Genomic DNA, 24,185 nt, shown 5'->3' with positions numbered 1-24,185 from the left:
CAGGCCCATAGAGGTGCCACTCTATTCATCTCCCGGCCCATAGAGGTGCCACTCCATTCATCTCCCGGCCCATAGAGGTGCCACTCCATTCATCTCCAGGCCCATAGAGGTGCCACTATTTATCCCCAGTCCCATAGAAGTACTGCTTCTTTCAAACATGGGAACGCAGGCCCCCATTCTCGTGACCATCGGGGAACCTAATGGTTGGACCCCCACTGAGCAGAGGCCTATCCCCTATCCTGTGCATAGGGGATAAGTTATTATAATGGGACAATCCCCCTTAACTCTAAGCTGTCACTTTGTTAATACACTTCCAGGAGGAATAACAGAAAAACAGCAAAATGCTGAGTTGCAAGAAAAGATGCTGCAGATTTCTTTTCTGAAAGACATGTCCCTGGAGCGGACAGACAGAGCACATACTTTTCAAAGATTTAGTTAGATTGGGACTACATAAAGATTGCAATGTCACATCGTTAATCACATCTAATGATTGTCAATGGGGTTGCGATGCGATTTACAACATACTGTGAAGCGCCAGTCACAAGAAATTCCCCACTTTTCGATTTTTGGTCGTAGGCCGCAATGCAAGTTGTGTGCAACTGCGACTTTTCTGCAATTTGACTGTTTTTAAATATTTTATGAGACTTGCTGTGGCATAATAGGTCACCATATAGTCCCAGTCTTATAGTGCAGCAGGAGGATATGCTAGCCATACACATTAGATAAATGTTGGCTGAACATGTCAATTTCAGCAGGATCGGCGGAGCATCTAATTTGTATGAGGGGGCTCTTGACTCTCTTGACTCTTGGTGTTGGGGTAGATAAGGATCAAGCAAATGGATTTCAATTGCGCAACCTTTTTTGTTCTCGGGGAGGTGTCTAGCTGTGGCTTCTTCCCCTGTCCCCATTCACAACACATTCGTACTCACCTTGGCAGAGCATGCATGCACATGGGAACGGGAATGATAATTTTGGCAGGGGTGGAATGGTCGTAGATGCCCAGGAAGCCACCTAAGCCGTCCTTAAGAAAATAATGACGTGACACCCCTCCTGACTCCTGAATTCAACTGTATTGCCATCCTAAGGCAATTGGAGTAGGAGGACAGAACATGTCCTCAGTTACTGGGGGCAGTTACTGGGGACGTATTTTGTGCTGCTGAAGCATTCTTTTGAGATGCACTGTGGTATTAGGTTCTGCTGGGGTGGTATTATGTGCCGCAGTATGTTAATGCTAACCCACCTTCTTCTGTTGGCGCCACCTTCTGTCAGTTTGGATTTGCCTACAACATAGGGCCACTTTTAGTTTTTTCCAGGGCCGCTTTTAGTATCCAGTCCGTCCCTGGCTGTCGGCTAAACAAGCTTGGACTAGCCTAAGTTTAATCTCGCGTATGGCAGATTTACCTCTGTATGTACGGTATGATCTGCCTGCATTTTATCTGATATTGGGGTTGCACTTTAATGGGGTATAATGCTATGGCTCCTGACCACCACCTGTTCAGGACCATGCCTGTTCAAGTGAATGGACAGTGTGCGGACAGGAGCACACTGCAGCCCCTTCATCCTGAGGATTGATGGGGGTCTCAGCAGTCGAAAAGCTCCGACTTCCACTGAGCAGGAAGTGAAGCCATATCCCAGTGATATACAATCAAGACGATGCGATGTAGAGAAACTTAGATATTTGTACAAGTCACCTGCATTTTGGAAAGGCACAATTTTGAACCGGATTATTCATCCTTCGTGTCCTATCCATTTCTTAGAATTACAATCTGATGACATAGTGACAACGCCATCAATATTTGGGTGGGTTCACATCACATTTTATGTCTCAGTTTGACGTATACATTAGGATACAAAAATGCAGCACTCCACATTCTTGTATCCTGCAGAGTCCGGTAAAACAAAGTATACGTTTTTTTTGTTTTATTTTACAATGGAACTCTATGGTGAACAATTGCATCAGTCTGAGGCAACCAATTAATGTATACGTTAAACGGATGGGAAAAACGTGATGTGGACCCAATCTTTGCCCCCTTCACCCTGTGTAGGCGATACGTGCATGTGGTGAAGAAATGAAAAAGAAATAGGAAAACGCAGCCAACACATGAATTCCTTGGGAATTAATCTTCTAAAGAAAATTGTTGCTTTTTGCATAATCATGATCCTTTCAAAATGCAAAGAATCACACTGTGGGAGAGAGAATTCACAGAAAATGGTAAAATTTCCCCAAAGCAAAGTCTGAGTAAAACCAGGTCGTGAGATAGGTGATCGTGATTCAGAAGAGAGTCCTGAAGAACACGGTCACTTAAACTCTAGTGTGTCTACAGGTTCGTGATGCCCCAGCTGAGGCCGTTGTTGTGGTGCCCGCTGCCACATTCAATGTCGATGGAGAGTCCTCATCTGTTATGTCTCCTTGGTCTTCTCGCTGGAGGCCGAGGCTGATGTGACTCTGTAGAGCTGCTGGTGTCAACCACTCTTTAGGTAGGCAACTCTGGAGAAATGGTATGCATGAGCTGAAGTAAGCTAAGCGGTTCACCCAACGTGGGATTTCCTTTCCACACAGCATCTAAAATAACAAGATAAACCAGCATGAAGAGATTAGGGGCTGTGCACTGTACAACCCCTTTAAATAAAAACTCAATCAGCTCCTGTAAATGGGCTGCAATAACAAAAGAATTGCTACTCACCCCTTTTCACTCCTTCTAGCACTGCGCACAGTTCCTTCCCCCTGCTGTCTGTTTTCCTGGCTGCAGCAGTGACATTTTGTGCATGCAGGTCACTGCTGCAGCCAATCACTGACTTCCCTAGTGGCATCCTGTGTACTGCTGAGGCCAGTGATTGGCTGCATGTTGACCTGCATGCATAGAACGTCACCACTGCAGCCAGGAACATAATGTAGCACAGCGCTGGCAGAAGCAGTAGAAAAAAGGGGATGCCCACATTTTTATTTAGCTCAGACGATGCATTTTGAGTAACATCTAATCAAATTAAAGGGGTTATCCAGGAATTAACTATTGATGACCTATCCTCAGAATGGTCGATCAATATCTGGGGGTCTGACTCCTGGCATCCCAAACGATTAACTGTTGGAAGGGGCCCCTTTCTTGGGGCCTCATCATGTCCATTGGTCACATAGGGGGACTTTTATGAAGACCGGCTATTTAGACACCGGTCTTCGTCCCACCTGCGCTGGCGGTTTATCTGCCTAAATTATGTAGAGGCGCCGGCCTCTACATAACTTAGGCGGACTTTACACATGTCTCAATCTACGCCAGCTCCCTTGCTGGTGTAGATTTAGACCATTTTCTGTGCCTAAAACAGGCGTATAAAATAATAAATGAGACGGGACGGCCGGTCCCCCCCTTTTTAGACCTGGCATGAGCAGCGGAAAAGGGAGAAAAGTCACAGATTGCGGCGCACAAAGTGGTGTATATCTAATCATAAATGACCCCCATAGTCTTTCTGCAGCTTAGTCCCATTCAAGTGAATGGGTTTGTACTGCAATACTGAACACAGTATACAATCTACAGCGCTGCTCTATGAAGAGGCTGATGTTCTTTAGGTACCTGATCATAAGGGGTGCCAGTAGTCGGATCTCCACTGATTTGATATAGATGGTCGATATCCCCCGACAGCCCCTTTAAATATATGTTTGCCATATACCAGGGCTGACTGCTGCAAGGGAGTAGCAGGTGGGGCATATGTCTAGGGGGCGCTAATGGGCCCCTTGATGAGGGTATTTAAACACAGGGCTAAGGTAGCAAACGGAATGATTTTCCTGGATAAAGGCAGGTCTAGCTACAACTTTGGGCCAACGTGTCATTACCATAATCCAGTGAAAAGATATTGACATGGCCGGACCCTGTGATCTATATACCATGGCTAAAAGCTTTCTCCTGCAATAATAATTTGCAGAAATATATAAAAAATATGAGTCGGCATGGGTCCTTTATGTATGTGCACCTTCATTTCACATCTCACATCAGCCATAAGTGTGTGAATATTATTACAACTGCTGTCTGGTCTGTTCATACAACAGCAGCAGCGATCTAGGGACCGTCCCCCTCCCCCCCACCTCGGATTTTAGTGAAATGAGATGGAGTTAAATGCAGATGAACAGGGGTCACCACGTTACTAACCTCAGCCAGAACCGCAGAGAAATGATTGCAGTTTTTGTGCATTAAGTGATAGGCGTTGCCCTTGTATTCCTTCCCCAGTTCCTCCATGATGTTATCGATGTCTTCTTCTGTGAAATCCGTTGTGCCAAGTGCTATAGCTTCCCTGTGAGACACAGATATTAGATATACAGCAGTAATGGGGCATACCTAGTTAGAAAAGCAGATGTGTCCATTTCTAATGACTGTAGGCACTTAGGAAGAAAAATGGTGGTCAGAAAGCTTGCGCTATTTCTGCTTCAATATGTCCCATGTCTTCTCCACCACCCATCTCCTGCAAGTGCGTCATTCCCATCTTCTTAAAGGTGGCTAAAATGTACCAAAGGTTTCTTGTGACCCTCCACCATGCCCGAGACATAGGTCCTGTAGGTGCCAGTCCTCCACTAAGATGTTTGTCTGCTATTTCTTCTTGGTTTTGACTTGGCTAAATCTGTGACCTCACTTCTGATCTCTGCCGGCTCTGACCCTAGTCAATTCTGCAAGAACTCTGCCTGCCTTGACCTCAGATTATTCAAAAATTCACTTCTGATTCACTTTGGTAAATTGCTATGCATCTCCTGGCTGTCTTCTGGGAAATCCCTGTTGCAAATGTATACTTTCATGTATTTAGGTTAGCATAGGCAACTTACTAAATTATGTCCTTTTGAAGCTTTCGAAGATGTGTGAAGCCATGCTCCCTTGTTTGCCTGATCATCTTCCTATACAGAACAGCCACTTTCTTCTTAAAGGCGTTGTCTGGCCTTGGAGACAACAACCCCCTACAGTCCTCACATGTGCCCCTTTACAAAAAAAAACTACTACTATTACTCACCTGTCCGCTGCCTAGCTGCTTCTCTGTTCCTGGCTGGTTTTTGGTCCCTGTGGGACCAGGAAGCAGCTTGTTCCCTTGACTTCTGCAAACAATCACACTGGGACCGGGAACAAAGCAGCGAAGAGGCTGAGGACGATGAGTAGTGTTTTTTTGGTTTTGTAGGGGGTACAGGTTAGGACTGCAGTCGGCTCCAAAGCCGGACATCCCTTTTAAAGTGACCACTGCAGCTTCCATTAAAATACACTGTGCCTGCTGCCTGGTCATTTTGGACCTGTATCCAATAATTAAACTGGCACAGCTATTTTAAAGGTCATCTTTGTTCCTATGAAACTAGCTGACCTGTTGCATGTGCACTTGGCAGCTGAAGGCATCTTGCATCAGGGGGTGTTGCCATTACTCCTAGAGGCTCTGCTCTCTCTGCAACTGCCGCACCCTCTGCACTTTGATTCACACGGTCAACCATGATGACGGTTTCACTGCCGGTTTCACTGCAGAGGGCACAGCAGTTGCAGAGAGAGCAAAGCCTCTAGGAGGAAGGGTAACGCCCTCGTTGTTCCTAGAGGCTTACTTGGTTATATTAAAACATCATTTTAATCAGCAATGCGGGCACATATGAACATGGGACCAGCACAGATGTCTTAAGCTGCCAAGCGCACATGTAACAGGTCAGCCAGTTTCATAGGTAGAAATCTGCTGACAGATGACCTTTAAAGGTGAGGAGTGGATAATGCCTTCGACTCCTCACCTTGGTCTAGAATATAGCAAACATGTTAGTTGCCATGTTGGTTCACTGTAGAATTTGTGAAAAAAAGATATAAATATAATATGTACAAAATCTTACTTAAATTTGAAAGTTTCTCCAAGTTCCACTGCACTGCCAGGTGTGATCTCAAATATCCCACTAAATGGGTAGGGATGTCCTCCATAGGCAAACTCTGCAATTATAGAAGTGCAGACAAATAGGATGGTTTCAGTGAAAATAATACAGTCTTTTCTTTTATCTACTTCACCAACTTTAATGAGGACTTTCAAAGATTTAAAGAGGACCTTTCACCTCTCCTGACATGCCTCTTTTAATAGCTTCATGCATACCCCATGTAATAACAATTCTGGAGCATCTAGTCTTGTTGTGCCATTTCTTTATTATTTCAACTAGAAGTTATGAATAACTGCTAGCAGTCAGCAGTAAGGGTACAGAGGGGTGGTAACCAGTTGGGGGGTGTACCTGTACAGTCTGAAAATGGCAGCACTGATTGGATAGAGTGAGTCTGTGCAGGTACACATCCCTAACTTGTTACCTCCCTCTCTGTACCCTTACTGCAGTCTGCTAGCAATTCATTCATAACTTCTAGTAGAAATAATAAAGGAATGGCGCAACATAGAGCTATAAGAATAGATGCTCCTGAATTGTTATTACATGGGGAATGCATGAAGCTATTTAAACAGGCATGTCAGGAGAGGGGATAGGTCAACTTTAAGCAGGTAGGTCCTTATTAGTGTTGAACGCGAATATTCGAATTACGAATATTTATCGTGAATATCGCAACTGCGAGAATTCACGAATATTTCAAATATAGTGCTATATATTCGTTTTTCTAATATTCGTCTTTTTTTTTTTTAACTCAAAATCGGCAAGGTAATGATCGGGTAATATGTGAATATTACGCGATCAATACAGGCGTTGGTCAAAAACGAATATATAGCACTATAGAATATATTGCTATATATTAGTTTTTTAGAATATTCGTCATCTTTTTCCATCTGAAGTCATGATTCCTCCCTGCTTAAGTTGCTTGACAAGCAACTTATGCAGGGAGGAATCATAACTTTAGATGTAAAAAAAAATGACGAATATTCTAAAAAACTAATATATAGTGCTATGTATTCGTTTTTGACCCACACCTGTATTGATCGCGTAATATTCACATATTACGCGATCATTACCTTGCCAATTTTTCGACAAAAAAAATGAATATAGCGAATATTCGACGAATATTCTACAAAATATTCGCGAAATATCGCAAATTCAAATATGACCCCTGTCGCTCATCACTAGTCCTTATGTATGTCTGACCCTTTGGCAGAAATAGTAGTAGTGGTAGTAAGGGGCATCCTGGGACTAGAGGGCAGTGATGGTATAGAATTACCCAAGCCTCCGTCTCTGTACATGGTATAATTGCCAACGTTTAGAAATATGTTCAGGTGGGGGGATCTCAGGTGAAGGATGGTCAAAAATGGTCATTATTTTATGATGACCCATAATAGATGATCAACAGATTAAGCCTATTTAGGCTATTGACCTCACTTGTCCCAGATATTAAAACTTTACTTTTTTGATTAATCAGATTTTATTAAAGTTTTCATCAGATTAAACTTTACAAAATAACAAAAACTCCTTGTAGGAGCTCCATGTCAACTTATGACAGTACTGGTATAAGATATCATGACATCAAGTACATACATAAAGTGCACAACATTGTCGATGCTATTCCATTCTGTCATAATCTGCTGCTCAGTTTGTCAACAGAGCACATAAACCTAACTGAATTAAAACTTTACTTTTAATGAATCTGCTAAGAATTGCTGAGTGAAAGGAAAGTGAGCTAAGGAAAGAGTTAAAACTATCTGATGCCCTGTCAGTACTTCAGCATGTGTATCCCCGTGCCTTCACACACTTGAATACTGTATTAGCAGACCTGTACAGCACCGTCCTATCTGTATTGCTATAGAGCAGGGGTACTCAACTGGCGGACCGCGGTCCAAATACGGACCGCGGCCGCCAGTTGTCCGGACCCCGGCCATCCTTCAGAGCGCTGCTCCTCTCCTGCACACTGTGCCGTGCAGGAGGAGGAGCTTACCGGCGCACTTCCACCTGTCCCACAGCGCAGTGAGACAGGGCTCCCTCCACATGTAGCGCTCCTCCTCCTGCACACTCTGGCAGCTCTGCTCAATACAGCGGCGGGGCACAGGAGATGATAGTTCTCAGCAGCGCAGGAGGAGTCTCTCCCTCCCCCCTGTGCTGCTGCTGCTGTCCCCGCCGCTGCCAATAAGAAGAGGCAGGAGGAGGAGGGGAGGGGCTGTGGCCACTGCGCCACCAATGAAGAAAACTGACCTGTAATACAAATACAGGAGGCGGGTGCTGGAATCAAATAGCGGCACCCGACCTCTGTGACAGAGAGCTGCGATCCGCTGCAGTTGAGTTAACCCTTCAGGTGCGGTACCTGAGGGGTTAATTGTAGCTGATCGCAGCCCCCTGTCACAAAGGTCGGGTGCCGGCTATTTGATTCCAGCACCCGCCTCCTGTATTTGTATAAGAAACGTTGGTGGCACAGTGCGCCCCCCCCCCCCTTCCCCATTATAATAAACATTGGTGGCTCAGTGGGAAGTGCCAATGAGGGTTAAAAATAATAAAAGAAAATTAACTCACCTCCTCCAGTTCATCGCGTAACTGCTTCTTACTTCTTTCTTCAGGACCTGTGGTGACGTCACTGAGCTCATCACATGGCCCATTACCATGGTGATGGATCATGTGATGAGCTCAGTGATGTCACCACAGGTCCTGAAGAAAGAAGTAAGAACTGGAGACCGGCAGTTACGCGATCAACTGGAGGAGGTGAGTAAATTATTTTTTAACCCTCATTGGCACTGCCCACTGCACCACCAATGTTTATTATATTGGGGGGGGCGCACTGCGCCACCAATGTTTATTATACTGGGGTGATGGGGGGGCGCACTGTGCCACCAATGTTTATTATTTTGAGGGGGGGCGCACTGCGCCACCAATGTTTATTATATTGGGGGGCACACTGCGCCACCAATGTTTATTATATTGGGGGGCACACTGCGCCACCAATGTTTATTATATTGGGGGCACACTGCGCCACTAATGTTTATTATATTGGGGGGCACACTGCGCCACCAATGTTTATTGTACTGGGGTGATGGGGGGGCGCAATGCGCCACCAATGTTTATTATATTGGGGTGATGGGGGGGCACACTGCGCCACCAATGTTTATTATACTGGGGTGATGGGGGGGCGCACTGCGCCACCAATGTTTATTATACTGGGGTGATGGGGGGGCACACTGCGCCACCAATGTTTATTATACTAGGGTGATGGGGGGGCACACTGCGCCACCAATGTTTATTATACTGGGGTGATGGGGGGGCACACTGCGCCACCAATGTTTATTATTTTGAGGGGGGGCGCACTGCGCCACCAATGTTTATTGTGATGGGGGGGCACACTGCGCCACCAATGTTTATTATTTTGAGGGGGCCGCCAGACGAAAAAGTCGGACATGTAGTACTTTTAGTCTGGCGGCCTCTCACCGTGCTGCGCCGTAACTCTGCCCCCATCCCCATTATAGTCGATGGGCACAGAGCACCGGCACGGCGAAGTAGTGGTAAGATGGATCTGACAGGGTGAGCAGCCTGTCGGATCCGTCCTGCTGCAAGTGTGAAAGTACCCTTACTAATGAGCGCTTCCACGCGCCCATTAGTACAGCCTTTACCTCCACCGCTACTTGTGCTAGTAAAAAAAAATATATATTACGGCAGTGTTTCCCAACCAGTGTGCCTCCAGCTGTTGCAAAACTACAACTCCCAGAATGCCTGGACAGCCTTTGGCTGTGCGGGCATGCTGGGAGTTGTAGTTTTGCAACAGCTGGAGGCACACTGGTTGGGAAACACTGTATTACAGTACCTCCACCTCCATTTGCTCACGCTGTGGAGAACACTCCCTGCTGACTAGAAGCTCAGGACAGGACCTACAAGACGTCATCACGTTAGAGCACCGGTCCTGAGCTTGCAGTCAGCAGCGAATGTTCACCGCAGCCAGGTGAATGCAAATTATTTTTATTTTTTTGCAAAAGCAGAGAAGGGGGGCAATACTCTTACTGGGGGCACTAATGGGGACATTATTCTTACTGGGGCACTAATGTGGCCATTACTAATTTTGGGACTTACCCGGGGCGCTCCACTATAACGTCAGAGCGCCCCACGCACATGTTTCACATGATCGCATGGCATCTTTACTGTTGGCGTTCAGCTCGGACCTTCACCTGACTGCAGACCCTGGTATGTGGACCTTTAATAAAACTAGTTGAGTACCCCTGCTATAGAGGATTCTATGTGCAAACACTGTTCAAACTTTGACATGCTCTGCTAATAATACTTGTAGCTGGAACTGACACTGACTTCAGAGTCACTAAACTGTCCCCCAACATGTTTCACCAGCTAATCTGGCTTCATCAGGGGTAACGGACAGCTATAACAGCCATGCTAAATCTTTAGGTGTCAATTAGCAATAGCTGCGGCTGACACATAAAATACCGGCTCTTACTTCACCGAGGCCAGGAACCTCGGTGGGACATACCTTCCATCCACGATGATTCCAGGTACCTTCTTACATACCCCCCCCTCCCCTTTGTTCAACCCTGAGGGGGTGAACACCTGGCATACAGTATACCCAGGACAGGGCATCCGCATTTCCCTGCAACCGGTCTGCCCTGTGTTTTACGGGACTTAAAGTTCTGTAAGGACAGGAACCACCTGGTGACTCGGGCATTTCTCTCTTTGGCCTGGCTCATCCATTTGAGAGGGGAGTGGTCAGTCACCAGGCGGAACTTTCTCCCCAACAAATAGTACCGGAGAGACTCGAGTGCCCACTCTCTCTCCACTATGCTATACCTGGTTTCGGCTGGGGTGAGCTTGCGGCTTAAAAAGACAACGGGATGCTTCTTCCCGTTGACTTCCTGAGAGAGTACAGCACCGATGCCTACTTCGGAGGCATCTGTCATTACCACGAACTCCCTATTGAAGTCGGGCGTCACCAAAACAGGGGACCCGCACAGGGCCAACTTCAAAGTGGAAAAAGCCTCTTCAGCCCGATCATCCCAATGAACCACCACTGATTTTCGTCCCTTCAAGAGCTCTGTCAAGGGTACGGCTATAGTGGCAAAGTGGGGAACAAATCTCATGTAATAGCCTATCATTCCTAGGAACGACTTTACTTGTTTAGTGGTGACAGGTCGGGGCCAATTTCTTATCGCCTCTATTTTGTTTACTTGGGGTTTGATAACTCCACGCCCAATGACATACCCCAGGTATTTTGTCTCCTCTAACCCTATCGCACATTTTTTGGGTTAGCGGTTAGTCCAGCTTTTCGAAGGGAGTCTACTACAGCCTGCACTTTGGGCAGGTGACTTTCCCAGTCGATACTGTGGATGACAATATCGTCCAGGTAAGCCGAAGCATACCAACGATGTGGTCACAGCACATTGTCCATTAGCCTTTGAAAAGTTGCGGGGGCGCCATGCAGACCAAAGGGTAACACCTTATACTGGTACAACCCCTCCGGTGTGATGAAAGCCGTTTTCTCTTTGGCAGCCTCCGTTAAGGGTACCTGCCAATACCCTTTGGTAAGGTCCAAAACAGAAAAATACAGGACTTGTCCTAACCTCTCAATCAGCTCGTCTACCCAGGGCATGGGATACGCATCGAACTTAGATACCTTTGTTTAATTTTCAAAAAATCGTTACAAAACCGCAACGTCTGTTATGGACTATTAATACAAAATGGATACTTGCTTGTTGAGGACTATGTTTAGCTAAGATGGCGGCCAGGCATTCAGCCAACACCTATAAACTAGAATCTTACTTTGTGTTTTATCATGTGTTTCTTTGTGGTTTCCGTTCAGCTCAAGCAAGCAGTTACAAAGAGGTTTCCGTTCAGCTCAAGCAAGCAGTTACAAAGAATAAGAAGTAACGGTATCTCCCACGAGCAAGGGGGGAGGGTGGAGGAATTTCTTCTTCTGGCCGTCAAGGTTACAGAAAAGCATAGAGTGTTCGTAGCCAATAGAAAAGATATACTTTATCTTTCACCCCCCCTCCCTGTCGTAAAACCTATGTATTGTGTGTTGTTTTCAGAAAATAAACCAGAGATCCTGTTTAACTCCTTGCTGTGAGTTGTCTCAGTCTGATCTCTCCGTGCACGTACATTAATAAATTTGGAGCAGTACATCAACCGAACTGGCAGCTTGGCCAGAACCAGAACAATTTTGGTGCCCAAACGTGGGGCTCGAGGATTGGACCCTCTGTTCCCGTACCCCCGGAGACCAGACGAGGAGAGGCGCACTAACGGACACCGGGATCGCAACCCGTGATATGAGGTGAGAAAATTGAGTCATCTTGCCCATAAATTGTTCCCTGGTGTAGCCTCTTGGAGTTTGTCTGAGGGAGGGGTGCGGAAGCAGTCTGGGACGTCCTCGAGGGCATGAAAGTAAGAACCCCATATGTTTTTTAAAGTCTTGATGTACTGTGTTGTGCCTATAAGTTGTGAAGACCCTGTTGACAAGTATCACTGACTGAGACACGGAGTTCTCCTGTGTGCCTGTATCGGAGTTCAGCCCGGCGTCTGACTCAAATCTCCATAAAGGGGACGATCACAGATGGGTGGAGAGCGGTTCGGGGTAGCCCAGAGTGTGCTGCCGGGACTCAAAGGTCTTCACGTCCAGTGATTACTTTATACAGAGGTCTTTAGGCGGCTCCAGTAGGTGCGAGAGACGATTAGACAGTACGCAAGGGTTCTTCCTTGATGTATTGTGGTTTATTGTTTTTAATGTGCGACCCTTTGTAACGGAAACACAGACTGATAGAAACCCAAAGGTCTTCTAAAGTGCCTGTGACAGAAGGGAGGAGACCGGCCAGTGTCTACCCAGAGTGTGTGGGACATTAGGCTCAACGTGTTATATCGGGTTTCTGTGTTGTCCAGAACAAGGTGAAGGATCCAGAAGATGGGAAATGAGGAAAGTGTCCCGAAGGGCTACTGTTCACCCGAACAGTACGTGGCAGACCGGAGAAGCAAACACCTTCAATTGCTTTTCAATGGCTTTTGTTTCAAGATAACATGATGATTTAAGAAATTTGAGTTAAGAGTTTAAGTGCTAACCCTGCTACATCTGTATAACATACCAAAAGGTGGCACACTGCCCTGTTATGCGGCAGACGTTGTTGAATGAGAAAAGAGAGAAGTTAGAGGATGATAAACTGACAGACATGGTCCGTGTGTGGTTGGACTGTAGTAAAGAATTTGAACAGACGGGGGGGAGAACAAAATTTTGATGAGAAAAGACAGAGATATTTCTGTAAACCTGGTGTTGCATTGATACATGACTTGCCAACACCCTATAATGGCGCCGGGAAGAAAGCAGGTGGGTGGACCTGCAAAACATGTGGTCAACAGAATCCCTCCTCCCGTGATACGTGCCTTCACTGTGGGGCTCCCCACCCACAAAACCACACCTTGGTAACTACTCCCCGGCACGTCCCATCACTTCCCGTGTTAGCTACAGCGCCATCTTGTCCCCAGGCAACGCCCATGAACGGACCTTTAATATCATTCGGTCCGGACCCCCCCGTCACTCCTATGTCACCCTTGCCCCTTCCTACTACCTTGTACCCCATGGTTAACCCGGATGGTACATTCATGCTACCACACTCACCTGCCACCCTTACTCCTATAATGGTAGGAGGGCAACCTGATGAAGCAGAACAGGGGGATGCAGACGGTGCTGCAGAATCCACAATGGGCATACAAAATGCACCGGGTAATATGCAGACTCCTTCGCGGGGTACCCCGACAGACTACGGTAATCCGCCAACTTTATCCCTGGCACCACAGTGGACTGTGCCCATGGTCGTGCGCCCATCACGACGTTCACAAGATCAAATACTGCAGGGTCAGATTACAGAGTTACAAAAGAACTTACAGAAAATTGAGCAGGGAAACCTTGAGACACTGAAAGAAGCCCTAGCACTTAACCGGCCACAGGGACCACCAAAATATGTGTCTTTCACCCCACAACAGTTATTCACTATAGTGAATTTACTGCCTGACCCTGAGACCCATCCCATGCCCTTTTTCAGGAAACTGTCCCAAGTGCATCAAACCTATGGGTGCACATGGTCGGACCTGCAAAGTATAGTGGAAAACAAGACAGGTGAATACTCCACACTGATAATGGATCAAATCCACATCCCTGAACTTAAAGGTGCTAACTTTGACCCCCGGGATCATGAGTCTGGAGAATTCTTTATAGAACAACTGCAGAAATGGGCGAAAGCAAGATTAGCAGATCATTCCACCACTTTGCAGGACAGCTACGGGGGATCAGTTGACCCCCACCTTTTTTCTTTTCACAGAAATGTTCGTTTCTGTGTTAAGATCCTCTTTCTGATAAGAAACTGTCTTGCTTCTTGGTCTTTGTGGTTTTCACTCAAATTATGTGACACCCACGGCTGCTGGATGTCTGACAATAAAATTCTGCACTGATTCATATGAGCAAGGGGATTCGCTGCAAACCATTTTGCACCTCATCCCCGATACTCTCTGGGCCAGAGGACCCCAGAATATCGGATGCCTCAATGTCCCACCAGTCACTGTGACCCTGAAGGATCCCAAGGTTCTGCCATACAAAGCGCAATATCCGCTTTCTATCTCACAACAGGATGCTATTACCCTCCCGGTGCAGGCCCTCCTGCAGAATGGGGCAATCAAGATCACTACTTCTCCCTGTAACTCACCCCTTTACCCAGTTCGGAAGAAAAGGGAGAAAGGACAGCCTCCAACGTACCGCATGGTGCAGGACCTCCGAGCTGTCAATGAGGCTACTGTTCTTGAGACACCTATTGTCCCCAATCCGCACACACTCCTTGCTGGCATTCCACCCACTGCCACTACTTTCACTGTCATTGATCTGGCCAATGCATTCTTTTCTGTTCCCTTACATGAGAAATGTCAGTTTCTTTTTGCTTTCACACATGCAGGCAAACAGTACACCTGGACTGTTATGCCTCAAGGGGCTCAAAACAGCCCTTCCTGCTTCAGCAAGGCTATGTCCTCTGTTCTGCAACCCTGGCAAGCAGATCACCCGGATGTGGAACTCCTCCAGTATGTGGATGACCTTCTCCTCTGTGCGGTCTCTCCCCAAATCTGCATGACAAAATCTGTCTCACTTCTCCAGTTTTTAGCCTCTGCTGGATGTCGAGTCTCACAAGCCAAACTACAACTGTGTCTCCCCAAAGTTGTCTTCCTAGGTCATTGCATCTCTCAAGGTCACAAGCACCTAACTGAGGCGAGGAAGAAGGCTATCTCTGACATCCAACTCCCGGACACTCCCCATCAGCTGCAAACCTTTCTGGGACTCATCTCCTACTGCAGGCCTTGGATATCTGATGCTTCTGTCCTCATGCAGCCCTTATATGACTGTATACCTCGCAATGCTGCTACTCCTTTCCAGATGACAATGGAGGCCGGAGAAGCTTTTCAGTCATTGAAGGCCGCCATTGCATCTGCCCCTGCTCTTGGCATCCCCAACTACAACCTTCCTTTCCGGCTGTATGTCATGGAACGCCAAGGTCTCGCCACTGGAGTCCTCACTCAAACTCATGGTGGCCGCAATCGACCCTTGGGTTACTATTCTAAGCGTCTTGACCCGGTAGCCAGAGCTGCCCCTTCCTGTGTCAGAGCTATCCATGCTGCCAGCTCTCTTCTAAACGTCACATCTGACGTTGTGCTGGGTCATCCCCTCACTATTCTGGCTCCCCATGACATTTCTGCCATCCTCCAGCAGACTCAACCTAAACACCTCACTGCACAGCGCCACCTCCGGCTTCAGTGTAGTTTGCTTCTGCCAGATAATGTCACCATTCAGAGGTGCCACATCCTCAATCGTGCTGCACTCCTTCCTCTTCCAAGGGGGGAGTATAATGGAGATTCTGAAGATTTTATTGATCTATATGCTGAAGAGGATCTTCAGGAAGAAGAACTATGGGCCTCAACCGACTCTCTTTACAAGGAACAAGACCATGATTGCATCACAATGATGGAAGCTGAAGTAGGGACACCACCATCAGTCCAAGACACTCCTCTGACAAACCCTCATTGGATTCTCTTTGTGGACGGCTCAAGGTACGCCGATGACAAGGGGAAGTTCCATACAGGCAGGGCAGTCACAAGTGAACATGAAGTGCTGTGTGCAAGACAATTGCGCCCAGACCAGTCAGCACAAGAAGCTGAACTCATTGCCCTCACTGAAGCCTGCCTCATGGCAAAAGACTCTACCGCCAATATCTACACAGATTCTAGATATGCCTTTGGAGTGGTTCATGACTTTGGACTAATATGGAAGGCCCGGGATTACATCACAGCTGCAGGAACCCCGATTAAGAATGCTGCAGCAGTAGCAGCCCTAATGGCAGCAGTACTCCTGCCCAACCAAGTGGCAGTGATCAAAGTAAAGGCCCATACTCGAGCTGACACCCCTGAGGCCAGAGGAAACGCCCTAGCTGACCAAGCGGCCAAGGAAGCAGCAGTGAAAGAGGAAAGAGTCCAGTCAGACCAGATTATGATAACACAGGAGGACCTGGAACAAGAAGAAATCACATGGGACCTACTGAAACAAATGCAGAAACAGGCCACTCCCAGGGAAAAGGAAATCTGGCTGAAAGAATCAGCCCTCGAAGAAGAATCTGGACTCTGGACACAAGGAAAGAGAGTCTGCCTACCCAGAGCTCTTTATCCCCTAATAGCCTCAGTGGCCCATGGGCCCACCCACCAATCCAAAACCATCATGAAAGAACTAATTGACAAAATATGGGTGGCCCCAGGGATAACCCCTGTCCTGGTGAGACATACTCAAGCGTGTCTCATCTGTGCAGAGTGTAACCCCGGCAGAACCGAGCCCACTCCCAGAAAATGTCTCCCGAAAGCCTTATATCCCTTTCAGAGGATACAAATCGATCATATCCAGATGCCAATGTGCCAAGGGTTTCAATATGTGCTAGTAGTGATAGACTTGTTCTCTGGGTGGCCAGAAGCCTACCCCGTCCGAAACCAGACAGCAACCACTACTGCAAAAAAACTGATGCAGGAGCTTGTCTGTAGGTTCGGAGTACCTGAGGTCATTGAGAGTGATCAGGGCCCAGCATTCACTGCTAGTCTAACCCAAGAGGTCTGGAAGATGGTAGGGTCACACCTGGCGTATCATACCCCATACAGGCCCCAAAGCAGCGGCAAAGTCGAAAGATTGAACGGGGTGTTAAAATCTAAAATGCTGAAGATGACCAGGGAGACAGGGCTTAATTGGGTTCAGTGTTTGCCTATAACCCTCTTTTCAGTTAGGCATACACCAAGGCCCCCACACAAACTAACCCCATATGAGATCTTATTTGGAACAGGGCCAAGAATGGGACAGTATTTCCCACAACAGTTACAAATGCATTATGAATCTGTTGCAAAATATGTGATAGCCTTGAGCAAGCAATTGTCTAATATACATGCACAAGTTTTCTCTTCCATTCCAGATCCTAACTCCCTGGAGGGAAGCCACACTCTCAAACCTGGAGAGTGGGTGGTGGTCAAGAAACACGTCAGAAGCACCCTCGAACCACGATACGAGGGACCTTACCAGGTGTTGCTGACCACCCCAACCTCTGTGAAACTCGAAGGGAGACCCACCTGGATCCACGCTTCACATTGTAAAAGAGTGAAGGCTGTCCCACCGTCCCAGGAACCATAAGCCATGAGGATTCACATACTGATCATGACTTTGACAGTGGGCATATCTGCAGTATTCACGCCACTGGGTGATGAATGGGACAATTCACTGATACGGCACCATCAAATTTTAGTCCAGGGGTTGAAGGAGACTGAAACTCTGAGAGATTGTTGGATCTGTACCCACAGTCCCGTGAGTTCAACCAGTATGCTTTATTTTGCAATACCCCTGGACCTTTCTGAACTGATTGACCTGTCTAATTCTACCATCTTTCTCACTAGTATACACCAAGTTAAATCCAGTACAAACAAGGACAGGGAAGTGATGAGACTTATGAATACCTCAAACATTGTGCAAAACCAGTTAATCATTGTCACCAACCAACACACATTAGTTCTAGATTATGTTACAGCTAAAGATGGAGGTATGTGCCAGATTGTGGGACCCTCTTGTTGCCATTACATAGACCCGCAGGGTAATTTGCAAGTTAAGGTGGATATAGAGAAGATGGCGGATTTAAGAGATAAATGGCTGGATGCACATAAAGCTGATAAAGATACATGGTGGTCTGATACCTTCTCTTCCCTTAACCCCAATAACTGGTTCAAAGGTATTGGGGGTTGGTTCATGGGAATTGTCCAAGTAATATTGCAGGTAGCCCTAATAATATTGGTGATATATGTAGTGATTAAGCTCGTTCTTATTTGTGTGACCCGCTTTTCAAAAAGAATGAAGAAAACTGATGAACGACCTATTATGCTCCTCTACGATGAGGAAGGACAGAAGGAAACATCGTTCAACACAGCTCCCCCTCCTCACAATGATGCCTGGCTGAGATAGGGTGAGATGAATCCCAGGGTATTACCACAAGTCCGAGCAACCGGGAGCCTACCTATAAGGGGTAGGTTGTCTCCACTGCAGGTGAAGAGGATACGAATGGTATGCCCAGGGGATTCGCTAGGCGAAGGGAAAGTCTACAATCAAGTTTCCAAGGGGGGACTGTTATGGACTATTAATACAAAATGGATACTTGCTTGTTGAGGACTATGTTTAGCTAAGATGGCGGCCAGGCATTCAGCCAACACCTATAAACTAGAATCTTACTTTGTGTTTTATCATGTGTTTTTTTGTGGTTTCCGTTCAGCTCAAGCAAGCAGTTACAAAGAGGTTTCCGTTCAGCTCAAGCAAGCAGTTACAAAGAATAAGAAGTAACGGTATCTCCCACGAGCAAGGGGGGAGGGTGGAGGAATTTCTTCTTCTGGCCGTCAAGGTTACAGAAAAGCATAGAGTGTTCGTAGCCAATAGAAAAGATATACTTTATCTTTCACCCCCCCTCCCTGCCGTAAAACCTATGTATTGTGTGTTGTTTTCAGAAAATAAACCAGAGATCCTGTTTAACTCCTTGCTGTGAGTTGTCTCAGTCTGATCTCTCCGTGCACGTACATTAATTAATTTGGAGCAGTACATCAACCGAACTGGCAGCTTGGCCAGAACCAGAACACGTCCTGTCCGGTTTGGGTATCAGTACTATAGGGCTGGCCCACTCACTTCTAGACTCCTCGATGACGTCTAGTTGCAGCATCAGTTGTACTTCCTCAGAGATGGCCTGTCGCCGAGCCTCGGGTACCCGGTATGGTTTCAACCGGATTTTGGCCTGAGGCTCAGTGACAATGTCATGCTGGATTATGGAAGTGCGTCCAGGGAGGTCTGAGAACACATCTGTGTTCCTGCTGACGAACTCCCTGGCCTCCTGAGTCTGTTTAGAGGACAGGCTGTCAACAATCTTCACTGTGGCAACCGCTTCCCTTACATCAGAGTGAGGGGCCAGAACCTCTCCCCCTAGAAAACTCGGCCGTGGGCTATCGTCAGTACTGGTCTCCCTATTCTTCCACGGTTTGAGTAAATTCACATGGTACACCTGGTCCGGCTTCTGCCGCCCTGGCTTGTGTACCTTGTAGTTTACTTCTCCAACCTTTTCAAGTACCTCGCAGCGTCCCTGCCACCTAGCCAGTAACTTACTGTCCACTGTCGGTACCAGAACCAAAACCCGATCTTCCGGGTTAAAGATCCGGACCCGAGCCTGCCGATTATACACCCGACTTTGAGCTTGCTGAGCTGCCTCTATATGTTCATTTGCCAGCGGCAACACGGTTTACATACGAACAACACTTTTATATGGTGTGGGTTGTTGCTCCTACGCCTCTTTGGCTATATCCAACAGACCACGTGGATGTCTGCAATATAGTAGTTCGAAGGGCGAGAACCCAGTAGAGGCCTGGGGCACTTCTCTGCAAACAGAAGATAGGGCAGAAGGAGGTCCCAGTCCTTTCCATGCTTAGATACTACTCATTTTAACATAGTTTTTAACGTTTGATTAAACCTTTCTAATAGGCCGTCAGTTTGCGGGTGATAGACAGATGTCTGTATCTGTTTGATATTCAGCAACTTACAGAGCTCCCGCATGACCTTGGACATAAAAGGAGTCCCCTGGTCAGTCAGAACCTCTTTAAGTATCCCCACTCGGGAAAACATCTCCATTAACTCTTTTGCTATAAGTTTGGCCGATGTATGTTGCAGTGGCACCGCCTCCGGGTACCGACTGGCCTAGTCCAGGACAACCAAGATGTGTTGGTGCCCCCTAGCAGACATCAGTACTGGGCCTACGAGATCCATAGCGATTCTCTCAAATAGTACCTCGATAATCGGGAGGGGCACTAAAGGACTGCAGAACAGGTGCTGGGGGCTAGTGGTTTGGTAGGTCGGGCAAGACTTACAGAAGTCATTGACCTCTCTAAAGACACTGGGCCAGTAAAACTGTTGTAGTATCCGGTCCTGTGTCTTCTGCAGTCCCAGATGACCCCCGAGAACATGTTGGTGGGCTATCTCTAACACAAGTTTTCGATAGGCCCCGGGCACCACCAACTGTTCAACAGGTTCACCCCGCAGCTGGTTTACCCGATATAGCATATTCTGGTGGACCACAAAACGGGGAAACATCAACTCGGCCCCAGGTTGTTGGGGTACACCATAAAGTATTACCACATTCTCCCAGGCCCAGTAGGTTTCGATGTCGTCTGCGGGTGTCATCTTAGGGATCGCTGCACGGACTGCTTTCCAGGCATCGTGGACGCTTGGGGCTGCTCCTGCTGTCTGCAAAGCCATCACGTGTTGTAGCAGCAACTGGTTGGTTGCTTGCCGCTGCTTAGTAGCCTCCCGTTGGTACAAGTTGGTCTCTTGCTGCTGCAAATTAGCCTTTATAAGGGCCTTCACAACAGCCTCTATTTTGTCATGGGGCACTGGTTGAAATACAGCTGGTTTGTTGTACGACATACAATTGTGCCCAAAAATGCAAACCCAAAAATATATCGGCATTCACGCCAGCCTCACTGCGCTTGCCCGCATCCTCCACCAATTGTGGGGATTTGCTCTGGTAGTTAGGACTAGCCTTGTGCAGCACAGAGGCAAAGTACACAGTTCTTGAATCAAACAGTGGTGTTTATTCACACATTGGTGTATAACAAAATGCAGATAAGGTGTATCACAAAAGGCAGGTGGCTTGGTGTTTGTTCGCACACAAGGAAAGTCCATAAACAATAAAAGTCACCTTTTCTCCTGGGTGGTTAATTCACACCCTGTTAGCCGTTCAGCCTAATCAAGTCCATAGGCGGCCCGTTCGCCTTTAGAGGGGCCTGAGTCCTCCAGCCCGGCTCAAACCTCAAATCCCAGCACAGCCCTCAGTTCACAGCACACAGAATTCTGAGCTCCACTATCAGAGGGAGGTAAATCCACCACACCTGGCAGTGCTGACTGGTTTTTATGCCTGGCAAAACCCAGCCTGGAACATGGAGAGTAGTTACCCACCCATCTCTTTGACTACTCCCAGTAAGAGCCGTCCCGGATCAGCTATAACAGCCACGCTAAATCTTTAGGTGTCAATTAGCAATAGCTGCAGCTGACACATAAAATACCGGCTCTTACTTTACCGAGGCCAGGAACCTCGGTGACACATACCTTCCATTCACGATGATTCCAGGTACATTCTTACACCATGTACAAAGCAAGCCGTGGCTAAAACAACAAGGAGGAGGGAGTGGGACATCACATTCTGCCCAGGAAATGGAAACCTAAGAATCTTTGCAATAAAATCAGGATTATCCCTCCAAATTGGGACTGTTGAAACCTATGACCTAACCATTTCATTTTGCAGTTGGCCATTGCACAGTGTCTTGATGTCTAAACCATTACATTATAATAGTAGTATAGGATAAATGGTAAGCCAGCCCTTTTGGTAAATGCTAGGGTTGTCAGCTTGTCGGTAAAGGCTAATTAGTCTACAGTTTTCAAAGGTGGATGTGCATTTCATATAAATTTAATTTGGGTAAAATGTAGAATGGCATCTGTTGGCCTAATCTTAAAATAAAACTACCTTCTGAGCTTAACCCCTTAAGGACGTACCGGTACGCCATGTTTGCCGAGTCCTTAAGGACCCAGGACGTACCGGTACGTCCTAACTTTAAAACGACATTGCGGTGCGGCGGGGGTTAATCGGAACAGGATGTCCGCTGAAATCATTCAGCGGGCATCCTGTCACAACGCCGGGGGGGGGGGGGCATGTGACCCCCCCGCATCGGCGATCGCAGCAAACCGCAGGTCAATTCAGACCTGCGGTTTGCTGCGTTTCCGGTCCATTCGGGTCTCCGGTGACCCGATGAACTGGAAAAGGACGGTGATCGGTGGTGTGATTACACACCACCATTCACAGTCCGAGCATTTGGGGGAGGCGGTGCTGTCCTTGGTGCTGATTGGTGCGGGGAGAGAGGCGGGAGATTCAAACTCCCAGCGCTCCTCTCTCCCCTCCTCTTCCTGCTGCTGCACCTGCACCGTCCTCACCAGCTCCTGCGAACCCCCCGTCGGCACCGATCACCCTCCTGCACCCATCACCCTCCAGGTAGGTTAGGGTCAGTGAGGGAGAGGCACGATTAGGCAGGGATAGAAGGAAGAGTTAGTTAGGGAAAAAAAAAAAAAACTTTATCTGATTTTATTGTCTCTGGTGGTTGGGGTCCACAGCACTTAACTGTGAGACCCTAGACCCACCCAGGGGTGCTGCCACTTGCACCCCCCTCCCCCCCCCAGCCCACCACCATTTAGTGGTGCGCTGACTGTGGCCGGCACTCTTAGCGTCCGGCCACTGTTAGCGCATCGCCCGCCCCACCGCTGATCAGTGTTGTACCGCTGATCAGCAAGTTTGAACTTTATTTTTTTTCTAAACACCTGTCTATTTTTTTTTTTTTACTAAAAAGTACGTGAACACCCGTGCCCCCACACACACGCACATACAATAAAGTTTTACACGCAGGCACATACACACGCACATACACACGCGCACACACATACAGAGTCGGTCAAGGATTTTTGCAGCCCTAGGCAAAGATCCATTTTGCCTCCCCTCATGTCACTCACTCACAGACACACACACTGACAGACAGACAGACATGCACTCAGACACTCACTAAATGACGTACACATACACTCACTGACAGACACATACATTCACTGACAGACAGACACGCACTCAGACACTCACTGAATGACTGTCACGGATAATATTGCAGATAGCTGGAAGTTATGGATAAACATCCGACTGGCTTGATCCCAAACTAAGGAGCATAAAGGTGACCCCTGGAAAACCCTAAGAGCTCACCCTGACTGCTAAGCTCATACAAAGGTCTCAGAGGTAGACGATTGCATGCCCTCGTACCTAGACTGTGTGACACCTGAAAAGTCAGGGTCACCTAGAATCAAGCCAGCAAGTAAACACAATACAAGAAAGGACTTATCTGAACAAGCAGTAACAGAAGTCTCCAGCAGTGATCACTTCAATCCAGGAAATAATATAAACCGCAAAGTGAGGCAGTATGGGAGGGAATATAAAGGGAGGCAATTAGTGTGAATAGGTGACAGCTGGGAGAAGGAAAGGAGATGACAAAGTGAAACCAAAACAAAGAACATCATGCAAGAGGTACAGAAGAACGTCTGCCAGACCTTCTCATAGAGCTGGCGGTTACAATGACGTACACAGAAACTCACTGACAGACACACATACACTCACTGACAGACAGACAAACACTCACTCACTGACAAACACTCACTGACAGACATACACCTACCCACTGAAACACACAGACACCCAGAACCTCACTGACAGACACTCACTCACTGGCAGGCAAACACACAAATATACTCACTGACAAACATACACATACTCACTGAAAAACACACAGACACTTACTGACCGACAGACATCCACACTCACTGACATATACTCACTCACTGACACACACAGACACACATACATTTACTGACAGAAATACAGACCTACATACACTCACTCACTGACATAAATACACAGGCAGACACTCACTCAGTCAAACACTTAAACACTCACCTCCCTGGGGTCCAGTGTGGTGCAGCTCCTCAGTCCTCCAGCACGCCGTTTAGTATGCCGGGGCCTGAATAACGTCATATTCCAGCATCACAGAGGGCGCACGAGGGAAGAGTGGGGAGCTGCTAGAACAGCCTCCCTTGCCGCCCGCCTCCTCTCCTCCGGTAATTTACTGGCAGAGCAGACACCTGCCATCAGGG

General features: G+C 47.3%; 1 protein-coding gene across 2 annotated transcripts in view; it reads right to left on the bottom strand.

Annotated features, from left to right (window-relative positions):
* Positions 1 to 1,137: 1,137 nt before the first annotated feature.
* LOC120982456 (deubiquitinase DESI2-like) overlaps positions 1,138 to 24,185 on the bottom strand; it is a 124,181-nt gene continuing 101,133 nt past the window's right edge. For both annotated transcript variants that reach the window (XM_040412611.1, XM_040412610.1), the window contains exons 3-5: positions 5,825 to 5,918; positions 4,137 to 4,278; positions 1,138 to 2,563 (exon numbers count right to left, since the gene is read on the bottom strand). In XM_040412611.1, the coding sequence (XP_040268545.1) occupies positions 2,303 to 2,563; positions 4,137 to 4,278; positions 5,825 to 5,918 (497 nt within the window). In that variant the 3' untranslated portion in view covers positions 1,138 to 2,302. The remainder of the gene's footprint in view (positions 2,564 to 4,136; positions 4,279 to 5,824; positions 5,919 to 24,185) is intronic.

Source organism: Bufo bufo, chromosome 11 (assembly GCF_905171765.1).
Source record: "Bufo bufo chromosome 11, aBufBuf1.1, whole genome shotgun sequence".
In the NCBI taxonomy this organism is placed as follows: Eukaryota; Metazoa; Chordata; class Amphibia; order Anura; family Bufonidae; genus Bufo; species Bufo bufo.
Note: the sequence above shows the minus strand (reverse complement) of the source record. Positions and strands in the feature narration are given on the sequence as shown.